Below are 20,125 nucleotides of genomic sequence, written 5' to 3' on the forward strand. Positions count from 1 at the left end.
TCCTCCAAAGAGGAAAGTGGGACTTGATATCTTAAGTTGCAAGACACTTCGATAAATGCGCATAAAATGCATGATATAGTTTGGAGCCAAATTAATTCTCTATACATATGAAAGAGAACACTAGTGACAAGGAGTGAATGATGCTATATGCTTAGCATATGTTAGAATTTATTTGGTTTACCAGCTTTAAATTGTAAATAATAATGTGAATAGCTATATTGTGGTACATTCAAAATTTTGGACATGCGTAAGGCTATTTCTCTTGTAAAAGTAGCTTGAGGATGCAAATTAAAGTGCTATGGTTTTGTTATAAAGTATCAAGAGCTAGCAAGGAAGCTCATCGATATGGCTATGCGATACGTTGGAAAATTAATGATTGAATGTAATCAAAGAGCCTAGAGCCTAAGTTCCCTAAAGACATTGTAAAGGTATGAGAAGATGTGAGCACTCCGAAAATACAAACAACTTTGTAACATTAGATAGATGATACACATGCCTAATATGTCTTTGCAAATCACTATTGATCTTGACAAAGGCAAATGACAAAATCTAGAGTGAAATTGTAGGTTAATTTTCCTCAAAAGAGGGTAGTAGGACTTAGATATCTTAAGTTGCAAACACTTTGATAAGTGCACATAAAAAAAATGGCTTAAGATGATAGGGAGGGAATTGAATTCTCCATACATATGAAAGAACACAAGTGGCAAGGAATGAATGATGCTACATGCTTAGCATATGTTAGAATTGATTTGGTTTGCCAACTTTAATAATACGCATAAATATATTGTGGTATGTTCAAAATTTTGGACACGCTCTCAAGGAAAAAAAATCGGACATGCATAAGGCTATTTCTCATGCAAGGGCTAGCTTGAGGATGTGAATTAAGGTGCTATGGTTTTGTTCTGGTGTATTAAGAGCTATTAAGGAAGCATTGATATAGCCATTGTATAAGATGGAAAATTAATGATTGAACCTATTCAAAGAGCCTAGGTTCCCTAAAGGCATTGTACAAGGTATGAGAAGATGTGGACACTCCAAATGTTCAACTACATAAATACAAATGACTTTGTATCATGAGATAGATGATAAGAATTATTTTTAGTAATGTCACTGAGATATGCCACAAAAGACTCAAAATTGTTGGGTATACAACAAATCTCCATCTTTCATAAAACATGAAGTTTCCCAAATCCTACCCCCAAACACTTTTTAAGTATGCATTCCTAAAGCGCTGTCCAACAAAATTTACATGTTCTTATGCCTATCAAAGCCATACAAATCATTTTTCGTTGAGCCAAGCATGAAAGTGTACTTGAATGTAGCATCTAGTCACTATTTATGTTATGGCATGTACCCATCCATCCACAAAATTGCAGATTCCCATTTGGCATTCACAATTGCTCTCTTGGAATTCTCTTTTGCAATCACTAGTGCTCTTGTTCCACGCCTTCTTGCAATACTCACAACTTTTTGTGCTCCGATAGGGTTTCATCCTTTCACTCTCATTTAAAAGGATCCAACCACTTCACAAGCACGTACAAGGGAGCGTAGCTGCTTCATTATCACATCGTAAGTGATTTGAAGAAACACCTTCAAAGTAATTCTCCATGCGTTGCTCAAGTATGTTTCTCAATGTGACATAGAATGACATATAAATCCCACTTATACATTAGTAAAGTTTGAAGGGCTTGTACCCTCTACTCCACATATCTAAAGAGAATGTCCATACCAAATATTTCCTCAGTCTAGACACTATCAAACAAGCTATCATTCAGTAGAAGGCCTTTGTGTGTGACACTACTACAATATTAGATAATCGATTTTACTGGCTTTTGTACAAACTTAACTGGATAGAAAACTTACTATTATCAAATTTTGTATAAAGAAATTAAGCTTACAAAACCTTAACCTATCACCAACAAACAAGGTCAAAGGCTCTAAAGGTCACCTTTTTTTTAGAGAAGGCTCAAAGGATCACTAACTAGAGGCACACTTTATAATCATTTGCCAAACAATTATCCTAACATTCAAAATTAGAAAAGAATCTAGAAAAAGAGACCACAATGCTAGATTTAAAGTAGGGTAACATATTCCATTTACAACGTCAAGATTAGCATTAGCATTCCCTTGAAGGATCCGAAAAGGCAATGATGGTTCACAGATCATGAAAAGCACTGATGGTTCAGAGAATCAGCCTGAACAAGCTAACCATTAGTAAATAAAGAGCAATTTGGAAGATGTACAACCAAGCCTAGCTTTGATGCGAGAAAATGAAATGCAAGTATATCCCTATCCAAGTATATACTTGCATTTCATTTTCTCGCATCAAAGCTAGGCTTGGTTGTACATCTTCCAAATTGACACACACACACACACACACACGCACACACATATATATAGAGAGAGAGAGAGAGATTCAACAAGGTCCATGTTTTGTGGAAGGTCTACAGAATTTTCTTGAAAATATGTGGCCAGTAATTTATAAACCATATCTGTGCTTCGATCCTCAAACTTGTACACTCTTAGGAGCAAACCATGAATTTCAGCTTTCCAATTTCTGATTTTTCTATAGATGGAATGATGAGGGTAGCCCTCTTTTAGAAAACAAGGCCACTGGAATACATTGAACAAATAGAACAGTCTGATAAGAAGCCCAATGGTATGCTCGCTCAGTTTGATGATGCCTATATTTTGCAAGCAGAGCGGTGTCAAGGTCGCTGTAGGGCCTTTTGCACACTTTGATTGACTCATTGCAGTAGATGAGCGTTGAGAATCTCACTCCACAAATCCCATGCTGGTCTGTATATGGAAAAGCTGGCAAACTTGCCTTGCCGACCTTCGTACATTAGGAAGGATTGAGACTATGAGATGGAAAATTGCAGAACCTTCCTAGGAGTGAGGAATGAACTTTGAGACTGCTGATAGTAACAAAATATTGAATTGCAATGATGGTCAATCTCACTTATGCTGTTTACAATTTTTCCTTTCATCCCTAGCTTTTGTACAGGGTAAGCCTGTCTATTAACATCAATAGCTCCCCTCGTAAATGCTTTATATGGGAACAGTTATCTCTCAAAATCTGAATACAGACTCTGATGTATTTTTTGAGTAAGCAATTGCTGTGCAATATAGACACAATCGGGATTTCCAGTGACTGCCACTTTGCTGCAAGTTGAAGGCAATAGAGATCAGATGCCAGCTTTATTAAAATAATTTTACTTTAAGACCTTGAGATGGAATGACAGGCATACCGATCAGTTGTGCCTGCCACGAAATCCCCACGATCTGATATTTTTATCCGAGCTCCACTGATCTGTTAGAGGTGCCCACAACACAACTAAGGTAAGGTATTACCCAATTGTAGCATGAGGATCTAGCAAAAACTACACAACAAAAGACACAATAAGAAAAGAGTCAAACCTGTTGAATATCTGAGATGGTTTTCCCTCCACGGCCAACAATAATCCCTATACACTCATCTGGGACAGCTATGGTAACAGATGTGCTTGGGGGGCTTGCTGACATAACTGGCAATGAGAGCTGCACTGGTGTAGTCCCCATGGCAACAAAAGGAGCCATCACACCCTGCAGATACATATAGCATGAATCGGCATTTCATATAAAGCATACAGCTAGTGAAAGAAGAAATGAAGAGGAATAACCAATGATATACCTTCGGGTGAAAATTATTGTTTATACCATAGGATGCATATGGACCGACTCCATAAGTAATTGGTGACATTGCAGGAGTGGTGCGGAAGGCACCCTGGAAACGCTGCATCCCCAACATGTTCTTTCCTGTCATTTTACACCAACAGAAATTTTTGAGTTATAAAGAAACAAAGGCAGACCTTAATAATCCCGTGCAAGAACTGCACCAGTTCTTTTAAAGTTCAATCGACCAGGTGTGGTCTTACCTGTATATAGCAGGGGAGCAGATGCATACTGGGCATAATTTGCATCTTCAGAAACTTTTCTGACAATAAGTGCAACAGCACGGAGTTTTTGTTCAAAAGTCCCAGTTATAGTAACAAGCCTATCTCGAAGACCTGGAATGGTCTGTTCCTGAGATGACAATTTGATGTTTGCATGTGAATCCTCAACAAAGGTCCTGCTCGTAAGATTCAGAACTTCAGTTACCACCGCACTTGTCCACATTTTATTACTTCAGATGGAAATGAATAAATTAATGTCTTTACACATTCTCATGTATTGGCTACAACAAAGACCTGCATACACTGCAATTCAACATCAAATTTCCAGTAAAAGAGAAAACATGTCGCTCAAAACAAATCACCCCTTTCATATGGCAATTTGAAGAGAGATCATCACAAATTCCACAGAACTGCAACCTATCCATCCCATCCCTCCTTTTATCATGTTCACCTATCTGCCTTACCCCCTCCCCTGCACATCTTAGCTACAGCTTGCATCAATTAAACAAAGACCTTGTTCACAACAAATTCAATGAGCTAGCATGATGGCAGTTATGTGTGGTGGCCAGAGCTGTTCATTTCACAAGGCGATTGATTTTCTATGGCTGCCTCCCATCCTTTTGTACTCAAAAAGCTGTGGAGGAAGCTGCTTGCATCCTTAATATTCAATGTTGACCATACAAGGTTTGCAGTGAGATGGTGATCACTCTATACTGCATAACCAGGTAATTGAAAGCTTTTGAAAACTCCATTGGGCTAGCCATTTGCAAACATCACAACGAATGCTAGGAGCTCTCAACAGTTTTGTCTTAATCATGGTTCACTAAACCTCATGTAGTATTGAAGGTCATAGCAGCAGTTGCTTATTTTGAGTTTTTACAGATCCAGGACTCAAAAGCCTTCATAGTATTGGAGTAGAGATCCTTTTACCAAATGTTGAACACTTGATGGTGTTACAAAGCTGACGCTTAATTAAGTGGCTAAGATCTTGGTATAGTTGGTTTTGCCTAGTTGATGCACGGAGGGAGGCTTGCTTCAAATTTTTGAGCTGTTGTGATCTGACTCTAAATTTGGCTTCGAGAGCCCTAGTTGTCAACCCCTTACTCTTGGGTTCTGCTTAATAAATTGCATTTTGTTACAGTTTCACACATCCTTGCATCGGCCAGCTCAAGAAGTTAATCCATAACTACCTAATACCTTTGATCAGGACGTGATGGTACAATTGATATCATGGTCAAGGTAGGATGGGATACCCTCATCTTCCCTACCCATGAGGGTGGGCTGGACATCACTGATTGGCACATTCACTAGATTTGCCATGGTATTGCTTTCTTACTTAGCATGATCAAGAGAGGCAATTTGTTTATCACCTAGGATTACTTGCCTAGCTCATACAGTCTGGACCACGTAGGATGGGATACCCTCATCTTCCCTACCCATGAGGGTGGACTGGACGTCATTGATCAGCACATTTAATGCAGAGCCCTTCTAGATTTTCCATGGTATTGCTTCCTTACTTAGCATGATCAAGAGATGCACTATGTTTATCACCTTCCGTCTGGACCACGATTCATAAGGTAAACCCTGAGTCACTCACCTAGATGCAGTGACTCTTACTCCGTTCAGGTGTCATCCCTCCATTGAATCAGCATGTTACATTATTGCTAGATTAACAGCCTAACACATCTGGAGATCCAGATGCACAGAGGCCATAGATGGTTCTAAAACCTATTCATCTAGTCTCTGCATCATATGGCATGACATTGTACACACCCTCGTGGCCACCCGGAGAAGGATTCAGGGCTCTTCTTGAGCGGCTAGTGGGACCATTTTTTTGACACCTCCCCGCAGGCCCCTCATGGAAGTTCCACCCCAAGAAAATGGGTTTCTACTCCTATTATTTGGGTCCTCGGACTTCAAAAATTCACAACTACCCAAAAACACATCTACCCCCCTCCTCTCCCTCCCTCATTGCGCTCTGTCCCTTCATGCATCTCTCGCCTAGGCCCCCCTTCTACTCCCTCACCTCTCCCTCCCTCCCTGTCCTCCTTCCCTCCCTATGCCTCTTACTCAGCCCTCGCTCCTTCCTCTCTTTCAGCCTTGTCCCTCCCTCACTCGGCTCTCGCGCGCTCATCCCCCCTCCCTTGCTCCCTCTTGCTACCGCTCATTCCCTCTCCCTCTCGCTCATTAGGAAAAAAGGAAGCTCATTTTGGGGCCCTAAGAGGACTTCAAGATTTCTTCCTTTTTTTTTACTCTAAAACAATAAAATATGACATAATCCCACTAACGTACGTTTTTTGTCATGGGGACATGATGGTGAAGTGATTAAACTAAATGTCACTGAATTTGGCCTAGGGGTGCCAGGCTAGGGGCATTAGTAAATGTCCAAAGGGTACCTATGATTTTATGTGCAACTCCTAGTGCTATTGGCGTGGTTCTATTCTCTAAGGTCATTGGTTTAGTTCACTGGGGTCATGCTTTAAAAATTGACCCACTAGAGCTCCTATATACTAGGGTTATTGGTTCCAAGGCATGATTTACCAAGTGACCCCCTAAGGGCATTAAAATCCCACGCCTTTTTTGCCATGTGTCTGTGTGGCCTCTCCTTGACTTATGGCACCTATGTGTTACATCTAGAAGCACCTAGGAGGCCTTGGAGCCGTTCCCTAGTCTTCCCTGATGTTCTGAGTCTTCTCCCCTACCAGAGCAGTCTTTAGAAGAAGATGGCAGATTTTTGCAACTCTCTCTTGGCTGGCTGAGGTCGTTTTTGAAGCTTTCTCCCTGACAGTTCTTCTCCCCTTGGTGTTTCCAGCTGTTGGCATGCTCCTTGGACCAGGGCGCCTCCATTTTGGGCCTTTTCTGAAGCTTTTCTCGAATTTCTTCAAGACAAAAGTTCTCCTTTTCTTCATCTGAAGCCATATTCTTGGACGGCTGGACGCTCTCTCTTATTACCTTTTCTGGTGCTAAAAGGTAGTCAAGGACAGCTCCCTCCTACCAGAGTCTGCTATCTGCTGTTCAACCATCTTCTGAGGATCTTTCAAGCTGAAATAGGCTCCTTTTATTGGCCGAATTCTTGTCTTCTCCTTCTGCTTTGTGCTACTGTCATTATTGTTGAGTTTTTGGAAGGTTGGATGCCCTGCCGTTGGCCCGGGAGAGGATTGGGACACTGGATGTGATACTCTCTTCCTGGGGAAGCAGTGGCAAGCGTTGGGCTCAGTGTTGGCTTTGATGTATGTGGATGCATTGCTTGGCATGATGCTGGGTTATTCTCCTTGTGATATGCTTGGCTACTGAAGGGAACCAAGAGGATAGCACAAGGAGTTGGTCACTTGCACAGCCACGGGTTGGCATTGTACTGGGTTGCACCTGCGGGTGAGTTCAAGGAGGGAGTCCCTTGTATTTGAACTAACCAGTGAATAAATAAATACTGCAAGGGGCGCCAAGTGTTGGAGCCAACACGTGTCACTGTGTATGCTATTGAGTAGGGGCATTCTAGCCTCCCTTGTTTTGTTTGGCTCAGTGATGCTATGCTGTGGAATTGTATGCTCTAAGTATTGTGTTTGGGCAATGGCAATGGAACATGGTAGCTGTATTTTGGTGTTGTGAGATAATAGAGTAAGATATCCTGCCCTTTGTCAGTCAAAGGCCAGTTACAGTTTTCACTTGTATAGCTGGCTTTCCGGGCCGTTTTGGCCTTTTTCAAGTCTTCGGGGGTCCGTTTTCAGCATTTCAAAAGTCATTCCAGGGATTTCGGCCTGCTCCGGACGCGCTAGTAATGTTAGAAATATCAAATTCTGCACCATATGTCAGGTATAATAAAGTAACTCAAGTATACTCATTGAATGCAAACTCCGCGGTATTTCTTTTTCTTTTCTTTTTATGATTTTTTCCAACAGTATGTTGGTCCTCCTTTGATTGGTGGAGGGCTATTTTCCTTCTGGACTAAAAGGCCCCAAAATGAGCTCTGAATTTTTCTAATGTTACCCTCCCCCTCTCCCTCCGCTCAGCATGCCCTTTTCTCTCTCCTCTCCCTCTCGTCTCCCTCTCCCTCTTCCTCATATACCCTCTCAGGCGGTGCAAAAGTTCTAGATCAAGGTGCCGCAAAGATTCTCGAATCAGGATAATTGGACCTTATGTTAATTCGCCCTTTCCCAAAACTTACATTATACCTTAGCTTAATTGCTATGCGCGACTAATACAAATCATTGAATAAAATGCATTGTGGGGACCTATTCATTGTAGGTGCCTACTCCTACTGGCTCTCAAAAAATAAAATCACATTAATTAGTTTTCCCTCCCTCTTGATTAACCTAAGTTAATGACGGGTCTGCCCTCTCTCTCCACTCAGTCTCTCTCCCTCCCTCTGCTCAACCCTCAGTGCCTCCATCCACATCACCTCCCTACATAATACTAATGCGAGGCAATGCATGGCAGGAGGCAGGAAGGGTGAGACAGCCACGGAAAGATGAGACTCGGAGGACTAAGGCGACTCACCAGGGGAAGGGAGGGAGAGAAAGGAATAGTGAGATGGGTTGAGGCGACGCAAGAGACAAGAAGAGGGAGCCACACCAGATTTTTTTACTCAAGGATACAGTGATTATGACCCTTGAGCCTTAATTTTTGTTTTTTGTAACGCTACACTTTAACTTACCTTAATTTTCAACCCGCGTGAGACCTCAAACTAATTAATGGGAATTTCCCATTTTCAATGTCATGGGCACCTACTGGCTACTACAGGTTCATTTTCAGCCAGATTATTTGTAATTATCCATTGGGCTGTTTTGTTGATCAGATTTGTTCCTGGCTTTGGTGTATTTGGTCATACTTAATAGAAGAGGGGAAGGGGAGCTCAGTGCCTACATGAAGCTTCAATGTCTTACCATTGGAGGCTACATGAACCTAGACAACTAACAAAGACTTACCAGCACAGCAGAAACCTTCTGAAGTTGAGTAACTTCCCTCATCGTCAATCATCTCTTAACAGTTGGCATCCAAAAAAGGAAAACTTTTATAGAGAGCATCATAGACATCCTTCGTCTACCCCAAGCATCAATAACTGCCCAAAAGCATAAGAGCACAGTCCTTTGTGTGGATGACCCACAGTGTGGTTGTTGCAAATAGTGACCAAAGCATTCCCCACAACACCTCGAAACATCTATGTTCCCCACAATAATGCACCACTACACTCTCATCTGCCGTATGTACAGCGTATGTACAGACAAGAGTGCATCCTAGAGAAGCTAGTCACTCGGTGACTCAAGTGGTGCAAAGAGCATTACAGCACAGAGCTGACATAGCTAACTATGATTGGGAGGAATTCATGAAGCATATCCGAGCCCAATTTTTCCACCACTGTATGGGAGGACCGTCTTCATGCCTAGTTCTTCGAGCTGGTACAAGGGGCCACAGAGTTGGCCAACCACTATGCGAATCACGTGTGGCTCCTCAGCAATAGGGATGAGAAGATAAGTTCTGTCGTGGTCTCTCGTCAGATATCCAGTGGTATATCCACAGCTTTAGGCCAAAGACGTATGACACCACTTATGACCTCGCTCAAAATTTTGAGAGAATGAGCTAAGGTCAAGGACCCAAAGGCCCTCTCAACAAGAACTCAGGCCACCTAGCAGTAGTGAGTGGGCGAGGCCGCACCATTTTAGTCCAAGATCTAGATGGGAAGTCTGGGGTGCTTCAGATGGTGCTCAAATTGATCACAGAAAGGTAATAGTTGGTCTATCAATGACCCAGCACAAGCCACAGGTACAGTCAGTCTTTGAGCAGGGTTCTGCAAACTTGCCAGTCTGTGGAAAAGGCAGTTACAGACCAGTCTGTGCGATGCCAGCTAAAAGGAGGCCTTTTCCCTCATTCAGATGGAGCAATAGCAGCAGCCTCCACAGCAGCGACAGCAACAGTCCTTGCAGCAGGACCAGCAACAGTTCCCGCAGCTCTTACAGAAGCAGCAGTACCTAGTCCTGTAGCCTCATCAGTCAGCAGCCATTTCTCAGGATGCGTCTCACGCAGTCAACATAGCCCCTCCATACCCCATCATTTCATGGGTGCAGTTCCTGCAGTCTTCCCCTGTTAAGCCCAGCCTCAACGCAGTCCAGATAGTCTCAGCACTACAGATGCAGCCCTTCAGTGGGACCCAGATGAAATAGCCTAGCCCCCTTCATTGCAGCAAGAAACAGTTGTATAATAAAGGGTATTTGGTGATTGCCAAGCCCAAATATAAAGAATAAAGATAGCAGTTAGCATAACCATGAGTGCAACCATGATGATCTCTCTCTCTCTCTCTCTCTCTCTCTCTCTCTCTCTCCCCAAAGTTAGTGTTCCACGCTTCTACACCCAGTAGTGAGCACAGGTATAATTAATGAGAGAGTGATGAAGTCTCGGTGCCCCTCACAGGCTGCAAGGGCAAGAAACAATCATCTAAGGCAATGAACTTTATTACACAGCAAGCAGCCCTTCCCCAGCAAAACTACCTTGTTAACTACCAAAACTGGCTTTTTGAGGGCTGCTTCTTTGTTGCTGCTGTTTTTGGCAGCTTGAGGGCATTCGTAGAAGTGGTGGCCTCGATCGCCACACTTGAAACACTGCCCTTCGGAGTAATACTTTTGCTTCTGTTGTGGAGACAATGAGCTGAAAGTGCGGGCTGCTTTCTTCGAAGGAGGCTGGCTGGCTGACTTTTGCTCTTTTGGTGCGTCCTTTGCTGTCTCCTTACCCTTTTGTTCCTTGGAAGAGGTTCCCTGGGACTTCCGCTTGTTGTTGCTGCCATTTCGCTTGTTAAAGAAAGATTGTTTCTTCTCCACCTTCAAGGCGATGTTGATGGTGTCTTCGAGAGAAGTAGGAGTGGCAATGTCCACCTCATGCTGAACGATATACCGTAGGCCAGCAAAGAACTTCCTTTGCTGCTCTTTTTTATCCTTCCTACTGAATGCTTGAACTTTTAACAAAGTATCCCAAAAACGATCAACATACTCACTGACTTTCTCTTCTTGGCGTTGGAGGAGGATGTCCCACTGCACCATTGTATCTCTCTTAAACTCCTTAGGCAGGAAGTGCCTCATCAAGTTCTTCTTGAAGCGCTTCCAGGTGTGGGCTTGCTGTCCAGTGTTGACCATAGCTGCCCACCGGAGTGAAGCACGGTCTTGCATGTGCAGGACGGCAAACCGGATCTTCGCCTTGTCTTCGTACTCGTCCCCCTCAAAGAAATACTCGAGGTCTCGGATCCAGGCCAGCAAGACCTCGGGCTTGTCCTCTCCCTTGTACGTGGTAAACTTGAAGAGTTTATCTCCAAGAGGTACCTTATGCTTTGCATACCTTCGTCTCCGTGGACGTCTCGAAGGAGATGGACTCCGATGATGCCGTCTACCTCGAGGAGGGGAAGAAGAGGATGATCTTCCCTCCTTGTTGGAGTTGGTGTAGTCCGCACGGCCTCTTCCTTGGGATTGGGGCCCTATGTCATGAGTTTCTGCTTGGCTGCTTTCCAGCACTTGAACCTGTTGAGCAATGTTTGCCAAGAGAGCACTCAACTCATGCAGGTTAGGAGGAGGGTCAGGTCCATTGGCTGCCATGATGACAAGATGACTCAATGAAGGAGAGACTCAACAAGAGAAAGCACAGAGTACAGGACCACTGCCTAAGCTCTGATACCAATGTAAACTACTCGGTGCTTTCTATCAATTCAGACAACGGATTTTGCAGAGGCATTTGAATGAGATAATTGCGAGTTGCCAAACACATATACTTGAACTTAAGAGTTTGCAATTAAGCTGGAATTAAGACTTATACAGCTTAAACACAAAGTGACATCATTGGAAAATGCAATATGATTGAGGGGCCAAGACGGCCCCCCCTCCTTATCCAGGCTCACTTTATTCTTGAAAATGGAGATACAAGACCAAGGTGCAATGCACCTTCCAAACTGATGAACTCAGTGAAAACCTAGGACCTAGATACAAGACTCAAGAGCATATGTACAAGGTAGACAACAAAAAGGAGGACTCCAAGCTCAGGTTTCAACTCTTGGCTTGCCCAATCCACAAGGAAGAAGCCTGTAACAATCACCACTTACATCCAACATTAGAGACAAGCACTAGTTTCTAGAAAGATAGTAGAAACAACATGAAATAGTGCTGTAAATGAGATAAACTTGACAATACAGGCTCCCTTCGTGACTTGACCCTTTTGTAGATGAAGTCCTTGATGCCTCTGAAGCTACCTTGGGTGAGGAGAGTGTGGAAATGGGGCTGGAATGAGAACAGCTTAGAAAAACAGCCTGTAGGCTAGAGAGAGAAAGCTTTTATGGAGTGGTAGCTGTAGAGAGAGAGTGCCAATGCTGATCCCAAGGGAGGAGATGTAAGAGAGGAGCTGCTGTTGTTCCAGAGGTGCATAGAAAGGCAGATTTCTGCAAGGGAAATGGGCTGGAACAGTAGAGAGAGAAATTCTGCAGTAGAGAGAGAAAGACTGCAGCAGGAGAGAGAAAGGGGCTGTGGCTGCTCCAGGCTAGGTGAAGGAGAGAGGATGCTGCTGCTGTTCCAAAAGAGCTGAGAGGGGGCAGATTTCTGGAGAGGAGGGGCTGGAACTGTAGAGAGAGAATGTGCTGTTGTAGAGAGAGAAAGTGCTGCTGAGGTGAGAGAATGGCCTGGGGAGAAGCTGGCTGCACCCAAGGAGCTGGAGAGGTTCTGCTGCATCATCCAAAAGGAGGGACAAGAAAAGTGACGAAATTTTCATGTGAGGAATGAAGGAGAGAGGCCTTCTTTTATAGGCTCAGCCCCCCCCCCAGGCCTAGAGTGGAAGGTGGACACTTGTCCCAGATTTTTGGTGGGCTGCAGTCCCAAAGAGGACAGCCCACAACCTGCCCCAAATCTACCAGATTTGGGGCCAAACACTTGGCCTGCATGCCCTGCCACTTGCCATGCATGCTGCCACATGTGTGGGACAGGTGGACTGACCTGCCAGCTCAGATTCCATGTGGCAGTCTGCCACGTGTCAGCTGCCACGTCACTTCCAAAAACCCTATAATTTCAAAGTTGTCAGAATTTAATTCTGATCGCACCCACGGGTTCCTAACAGCTTAGACTATCTATTGACGTACTCTAAGGTCATGATTGAGCCATACTGAGCTCATTTGTTTGTCGTCTTATCTTGTATCTCCATTACTCTTGGCATGCTGCCAGGCCCACACCCAAAGCTCAAGGAACATTCTCTTGAATGGTTCCTAGGTCGGTATGCAATCTGTGCATTTGATTGGCCCCATGTTTGGGTACTCAGGTGGGGTGTGGTTTCCACATGTCCCTCTCAAAGAGAGGCCATCACTCTTGTGGGTCACTAATGCCCATAACCCCAAGCAAGGGGGTCCACCCTCAAATGCTAGACCTAGTCCCCATTGTCCGTAACTGAACAGTAGGAAAACATTTCATTTCTTAATAAGCATACTATTGAAAAACAAAAAGAAATAGTACCAAGCAAGTGGATACATGTTGAAGCAGGATGACAAACTCCGACGCTACTTGGCAATCTGATGAAGACTTACAGCAGTACCCTGACATTTTACAGCAGTATTTTCAGAATTTACAGTGATATTTTCTACATCAGTTCATTATCTCCACCAGGGTCTTATTTTGAGTGGGAGGGGATGTCACGATCTATGACGTATTCCTTTCTCTATTTCTAGACTTATGGATGGTTTGATGAATGGACACTTGTGGAAGGGTATGCCCTTTCGATGGGACACTTCCTATGAGGCACAACCCTTGCCCTTTCGACGGGACACTTCCTATGAGGCACAACCCTTCACAAGAGACATTCTATTGAAGAGACATTTCTATTGTAATGTACCCTCTCATCAAGGGTCACACCCTTCACAAGGGGTACACACCTCTTCATGCACATACCCTTTGGAGTACACACCTTTTCATGTGTGACTCTCCACTCTCTATATAAGAGAGGCCCAATTGTATGGATGACACACAACATCTACCCTACAGACATTCAAGCAATACAATTATTCCTTGTTCTCTGCTATCTCAGTCTCCTTTCTGTTCCTTAGCACATTTCTAAATATAGTAAATCTAGGATTTCTTACAGTTCCATTGCCCTCTGAGTGATTAGAGGCCGGTTTCAGTCCCCTCCTCCCCTCACCATCCTTTGCTCAGCCCGCCTCCTACTCTCTCCCTCAACTCAGCTTGCTCCCTCCCCCCTCCCCCTCTCTTCCATCCCACTCAGGCCAGTCCCTCCTCCCTCCATCGGCTCCTCTCCCTCCCGTTACTTCTCTCGTTTCTTCCCTCCGCTATCTTCCTCTCCCTCGCTCAGCCACCCCTTGTTTCTCGCCCTCTCTCTCCACTCAGTCTCTCTCCCTCCCTCTGCTCAACCCTCAGTGCCTCCATCCACATCACCTCCCTACATAATACTAATGCGAGGCAATGCATGGCAGGAGGCAGGAAGGGTGAGACAGCCACGGAAAGATGAGACTCGGAGGACTGAGGCGACTCACCAGGGGAAGGGAGGGAGAGAAAAATAGTGAGACGGGTTGAGGCGATGCAAGCGACAAGAAGAGGGAGCCGCGCCAGATTTTTTTACTCAAGGATACAGTGATTATGACCCTTGAGCCTTAATTTTTGTTTTTTGTAACGCTACACTTTAACTTGAGCAGCAGTACCTAGTCCTGTAGCCTCATCAGTCAGCAGCCATTTCTCAGGAGGCGTCTTACGCAGTCAACATAGCCCCTCCATACCCCATCATTTCATGGGTGCAGTTCCTGCAGTCTTCCCCTGTTAAGCCCAGCCTCAACGCAGTCCAGATAGTCTCAGCACTACAGATGCAGCCCTTCAGTGGGACCCAGATGAAATAGCCTAGCCCCCTTCATTGCAGCAAGAAACAGTTGTATAATAAAGGGTATTTGGTGATTACCAAGCCCAAATATAAAGAATAAAGATAGCAGTTAGCATAACCATGAGTGCAACCATGATGAGATCTCTCTCTCTCTCTCTCTCTCTCTCTCTCTCTCTCCCCAAAGTTAGTGTTCCACGCTTCTACACCCAGTAGTGAGCACAGGTATAATTAATGAGAGAGTGATGAAGTCTCGGTGCCCCTCACAGGCTGCAAGGGCAAGAAACAATCATCTAAGGCAATGAACTTTATTACACAGCAAGCAGCCCTTCCCCAGCAGCCTTTGCAGCCAACCTAGCCTCTCCATATCCAATGCTTATGTGGGAGCATTTTTTCAGCCTTCAGCTATATCCAAATTCAGCCATGTACAGGCCTTTCCCATGAGGATCTAGCAGATGTATTCTTCGGCCCACCTTCCCATAGCACTACCAATACCCCCTAGGTGCCTAATGCATATGCATGCTTTCTTTATTGATTATAAATTGAGCAATACAATAAATGTTCACCACACCAACGATTCAGTTATGACCATAAGATAGGCCATCTTGACAATGCCGATCTACATGCCCTAATATTACAAATATAACAATCAATGGTCATAGCCTAACAATTTACAATTGTCCTATTGATTCCTAGCTAGTATTAAGTGCTAATCGTTTCATGACACCCTGAACTAAAGTGAAGTTGTGGATTTAATGTATATATAGAAGACATATCACATGAACGACAGAAGCTAAGCAAACATCTTTACCCCCCGGCCAAACCCCCAAAAAAAAAAAAAAAACATATTTCAAGCTGCTCTAAAAAAGAATTAAATACCCACAGCCTCCTAGTTGTAACCACCATAGCTTAGCCATCTAGGGCATGGGCATTTATATTCTTGACATATGGCCTTAAGGTCCACACCCAAGACATGCTATACCCATGCAGGGCAAGGCAGCTTCAATGACACCTGTATGGAGACTGGACAGGTGCATTGTGATTAGGCCCCATATCCATATATGCCCATCACAAAGAGCGTATCGAACTAGACCCCAAAGGCTTTTGGACTACCACAGCCCCCAGAGAGGTTGGCAATTTCAAGGCTACCATCACCCACACATTATAGAATCAATTCATGCACAAGACACATGATCTTAGGTTGAGGAAATGGGCTTTAAAATGTGTCGAAGGAATTGTAAATATATCCTATGAGCAAACAAATAGAATTCTGCTGTTGAATATCTAAAATATAAGTCAGTTGAAACTAGGATACATCTGCTTCAACAAGTCCCTCAAATGACTGTGTGTAGCAAGTTCATATGGAGGCCAAGCTGCAGCTGTTTTCCCCCATTTGGGGGGCATGAAGGCCCTTGCATCAGGGCCACACGATGATTTGTATGCAGATGATGGAGAGTGATCCCTCTGCTCTCTGCAAAGAGCACAGCGGTTCTGGATCACCCCTCCCTCTGCTATCTCTGCAATGAGCACCCCTGTTCTGGATCAGCTTCTCCACTGTGCAAACCTCAAAAATGCCAGGTTTAGTAAAAAATTTACACGTGTTGAGCACCAGGAGTGCTCCAACAGCTTTTTCTACTTATGAGGGACCAGAGATGCCAGCTTCTGCTTGTGGCCACAAACAGAGGATATTATGGCTTCCCAGTGCAATATACCATACCATTTTCACCTTCGCTATATCACTTACTCTGACTCTGCATGAACATGCTCCAACATGCTAGTATGAGGACTAAAAGCTGGTTTGGAATTCTCAGTCAGGAACTTTCCTGCAATTGGCTAGAAGAAGAGGAAATGTAGATTGTAGTTTTTCCATAAGGAGAAGAGCTTTGTGCTTGAACAATCATCTTAAACTTGCTAATGACTGCAAATTTTCATTGTGGGGAAGCTGCAATGGAAGATGCAAAGCAAACGCACTTTCCTCATTGTAAGAAGGTTTTTAAAAGTGTTTTAGAACCTGATCTGCTGCAAATGTCCCAGATTTTGCATTGAAGTAGCCAATCTGAGTTTGGCCCCAGACCTGCTGGACTTGCTCATTTAGCCCAGACTCCAGTAACTGCATTCTGAAGGACCCGCTAATGCTCCCTAAGAACTCTCAGGAATAAGCTGAAGATTTATAACTTTCGCCAAAAGAAGATAGGCTAAAGAGAAGATATGTAATCATTGCATAAAGAGGTGCCCATTTAACCATTATACTCAAATAATTCACGTTTTTCTATCATCAGTCAAAGGTGAGACTCAGAAGATCTAATCAAAAGCAATCTCATACACCAAAACTATGGTGGTTGAAAGTTAGCACGAGCAGGCTCTTGATTATCATCAAATCACAAGAGGGAACCGTTCTCAATGATGGGCTATGATCTATTTTGTAAGCAGGCTCAATCCATCGTCAAACCTGCAAGCAGTGCAATCATCTGTAAGCAGCTTCAATGGCATCCAAATTGCCAAGGTGAAGGCTATTCTGTTGTCTCAGACCGTTGCTCACCCATGAGCTCAATGCAACCATCTATAAGGGGGTAACAAGATAGACAAGCCCTTTAACTAATGAAAATGTTTGCAAATTTCTCAAAGCCCCTGACATTGCATCCCCTGAATTTACGTTTCTTACTTTTTACAAGCAAATTGGGATGGCATAGCCTACCCTAACCCCACTTGAACAAGAGAGCTTCGACCCTTTCGGCCTACTGGCTACAGTCGACCATCACTTTCCAGAAGACTTGGCCTAATTGGCTGCAGGCAACTACCATTTTTCCACAAAACCAAGACCTGTAGTAGGCACACAACTAGTCCAGCGGGAGTCAACTGAGCCTTTCCTCAAGCAAAATTCAGAAAATCAGAAAGCCGTACTACAATCATACCTTATTGTTGCACCCCCCTTGCCAATGATAGCTCCGCAAACAACGTTAGGAACAATCAATCTCACTTGGTTGGCCTTAGGATCAAGGTCATCTTCAGCCTGTTCATCCTATGCCCAACAAACAGTCCCAATTCAATACCATAAGCCTGTCTGAATGCAAGTCAAGGATGAACACATTGCCCCTTAAACAATCATGAAGCGTTTTAACATTCCAAGGGTTCAAGAAACATGAAGCACAAAGTCCAATGAATTCAATCATTCTCTATATAAAGATGCAGACGAGGCAATATCAAGCCGTGTGAATCTGGGTACCTCATTGTGTATTTTGGACAGAATAAGGTTAAAAGCTGCCAAAATTTCGCTCGTGGTACCACTCAGTGCTATCACACGGTCAGTCGTTCCAGGGAAATATTCATGATTCCGTGAAAGTTGAATCCTTGCACCAGATTGCGTCTGAAACTCACTTATGGTGGCACCACCTTTGCCTATTACTGAGCCTGCCGCTGCATTGGAAATAAGAAACCTGATGCAGGAAATAGGTCTATTCTCGTTTTCTGGTAAAAACAAAAAATGGCAATTTGGGTTAGCACAATACCAACAAAAACCCATGCCCTAGACAAATTCCAGCCACGTGAATAGTAGGTTAGGTAATCGTGCTATCCCCCAATCGATTCTGTAAAATATCTAGAAACAGCACACCCAAAAAAATCCAAATAACACCGATCGAAAGACTGAACTTGCGTAAGGACGAGATTGTTACACCGAAGTATCTGCACGGTCACGAAAAGATTAAGACTGCAAGAAACTAGAATGAATCGCAGTCAAGAACAAAGCCTGAATCAGATCAGATATATCCAGCTTCAAATATATTAGCATCAGCACTAGTGTCTAAATCAAAATTTTAAAAGCAATGGCCTCCAAAACATACTCTAGAGGAGAGACGGATAACCTCACGATTTCCAACTTTCAGAGCGAAAGCAATTCAGGCACTGATAAAGGAAACGCCAATCTAGAAGGTCCATGTGTGGCCCTTTGTTCAGCCAAATGTGCCTGCTACTCACATAGATGCTGAAGTACGTTTACGAGCAATATCCAACTAGCAAGATCCAGAATGAAAACACGACTACCAGCAATTCTATTGCGTAAATTTGTAGCCATGCGGCGTGAATCAAAGCCGACACATGACAATGCAGATCCAGATTGACGGGAGACCCAACTGCAGTATTTTTCATTGGGCAACAAAAGGAGATCGCCGTACCGAAAGAGGTATCGGCAGCTTCTGCCCGCGGAGGTGGGGACGTAGAATTGATGGTATCAGTCGTGCTTGGAGAATCCATCGTCGCGACGGTCAACAACGATGAAGCATACAACGGGAAATTGTTCCAGGGAGAGCATGTACATCAGCTTCCTTTCCTTATTTGTGCGATCGCTGCGTATGGGGCGATGCTGCATTGACGCTAAAGCTCCAGGATTTGGCAATCATCGGTGGAACTTGAGATTATTTGCGTAGAATCAGGGGGATTACGAAGAACAAGAGTGCAACTTGGTGGTGTGCTAAAGACCCAGTTTTGTGACGGAAGGGGTGGCAAGCAAGGACGGGCTAAAGTCGGAGCAAGGTGGGTAGATCGCGGTGAGAAGGCGGAGGGGAAAGGGTGCGAGGATGGGCGATGAGAGTGAAGTCTGAAAGGAAGGAGGAAGGGGTGACTGAAAGGTGAAGGATGGAGGAAAGAAACCTGAAGGTAGGAGGGCAGGGATGCAGGATGGGCGATGAGAAATGGATTGAGATGGGGTGTGGGAGAGGGGGAGGGAGGAAGGAAGGGGAGGGAGGGAGGGAGGGGAAATGGAGGAAGGGAGGGGGAGAGAGGAGGGAGGAAGAGGGAAGGAGGAGGAGGGAGGAGGATGGGAAGGAAAGAGTTGTGGGGAGGATGGTTGTGTGTGTGAGAGAGAGAGAGAAGAGAGACAGAGAAGAATTGTCACCCCAAAAAGAAGTGTGGGGAGGATGGTTGTGTGTGAGAGAGAGAGAGAGAGAGAGAAGAGAGGCAGAGAAGAATTGTCGCCCCAAAAGAAAGTGTGTGAGAGAGAAGAAAGAAAGAGACAGAGAGAGACACAGAGAGAGAGAGAGAGAGAGAGAGGGACAGAAACACAGAGAGAAAGAGAGAGAGAGAGAGAGTGTGTGTGTGTGTGTGTGTGTGTGTGAGATATCTGCAGAGCTACCTATGCTCTTGTTCAGGTAATGTTTAAGTGCCTGTAAAAAGAGAGAGAGAGACTTTGTGTAGATGGCTGGACAGAGAAGAAAGCTGGCTTTGCTTTGCTTGCTTGCTTGCTTGCTTGCTTGCTTCCCTTGCTTTCCCTCTTCTTGCTTTCTTGCTTGCTCGCTTGCTTCCTTTTGCTTGCCTTCCTTGCCTCTTTGCCTTGGGATTGTTCAGTCTTTAAGATCGGTACTAGCAGTTGG

General features: G+C 44.3%; 1 protein-coding gene across 1 annotated transcript; it reads right to left on the reverse strand.

The window, feature by feature from the left end:
* Nucleotides 1–2,475: 2,475 nt before the first annotated feature.
* LOC147879650 (protein BTR1-like) lies at nucleotides 2,476–19,765 on the reverse strand. Its single transcript, XM_087371571.1, has 8 exons — nucleotides 18,932–19,765; nucleotides 17,986–18,227; nucleotides 17,675–17,781; nucleotides 3,918–4,111; nucleotides 3,674–3,798; nucleotides 3,421–3,585; nucleotides 3,252–3,313; nucleotides 2,476–3,165 (listed from the first exon to the last, which is right to left on the reverse strand). The coding sequence occupies exons 1-8, from the start codon at nucleotides 19,008–19,010 to the stop codon at nucleotides 3,066–3,068; spliced, it is 1,074 nt and encodes a 357-aa protein (XP_087227697.1). The 5' UTR covers nucleotides 19,011–19,765; the 3' UTR covers nucleotides 2,476–3,065.
* Between the last annotated feature and the right edge of the window lie 360 nt (nucleotides 19,766–20,125).

The sequence above is a fragment of the Dipteris shenzhenensis genome, chromosome 33 (assembly GCF_047967505.1).
Source record: "Dipteris shenzhenensis isolate YYH24624 ecotype China chromosome 33, Dip_SZ_1.0, whole genome shotgun sequence".
NCBI classification, from domain to species: Eukaryota; Viridiplantae; Streptophyta; class Polypodiopsida; order Gleicheniales; family Dipteridaceae; genus Dipteris; species Dipteris shenzhenensis.

Bases quoted from the DNA above. Each gene is read 5' to 3' on its own strand.
- LOC147879650 (XM_087371571.1), bottom strand. From the start codon at position 19,010: ATGGATTCTCCAAGCACGACTGATACCATCAATTCTACGTCCCCACCT. The intron at 18,228-18,931 runs GTACGGCGATCT...TGTTTTTACCAG, and splicing joins AGCTGCCGATACCTCTTTCG to AAAACGAGAATAGACCTATT. The intron at 3,586-3,673 runs GTATATCATTGG...ATGTATCTGCAG, and splicing joins ACAATAATTTTCACCCGAAG to GGTGTGATGGCTCCTTTTGT.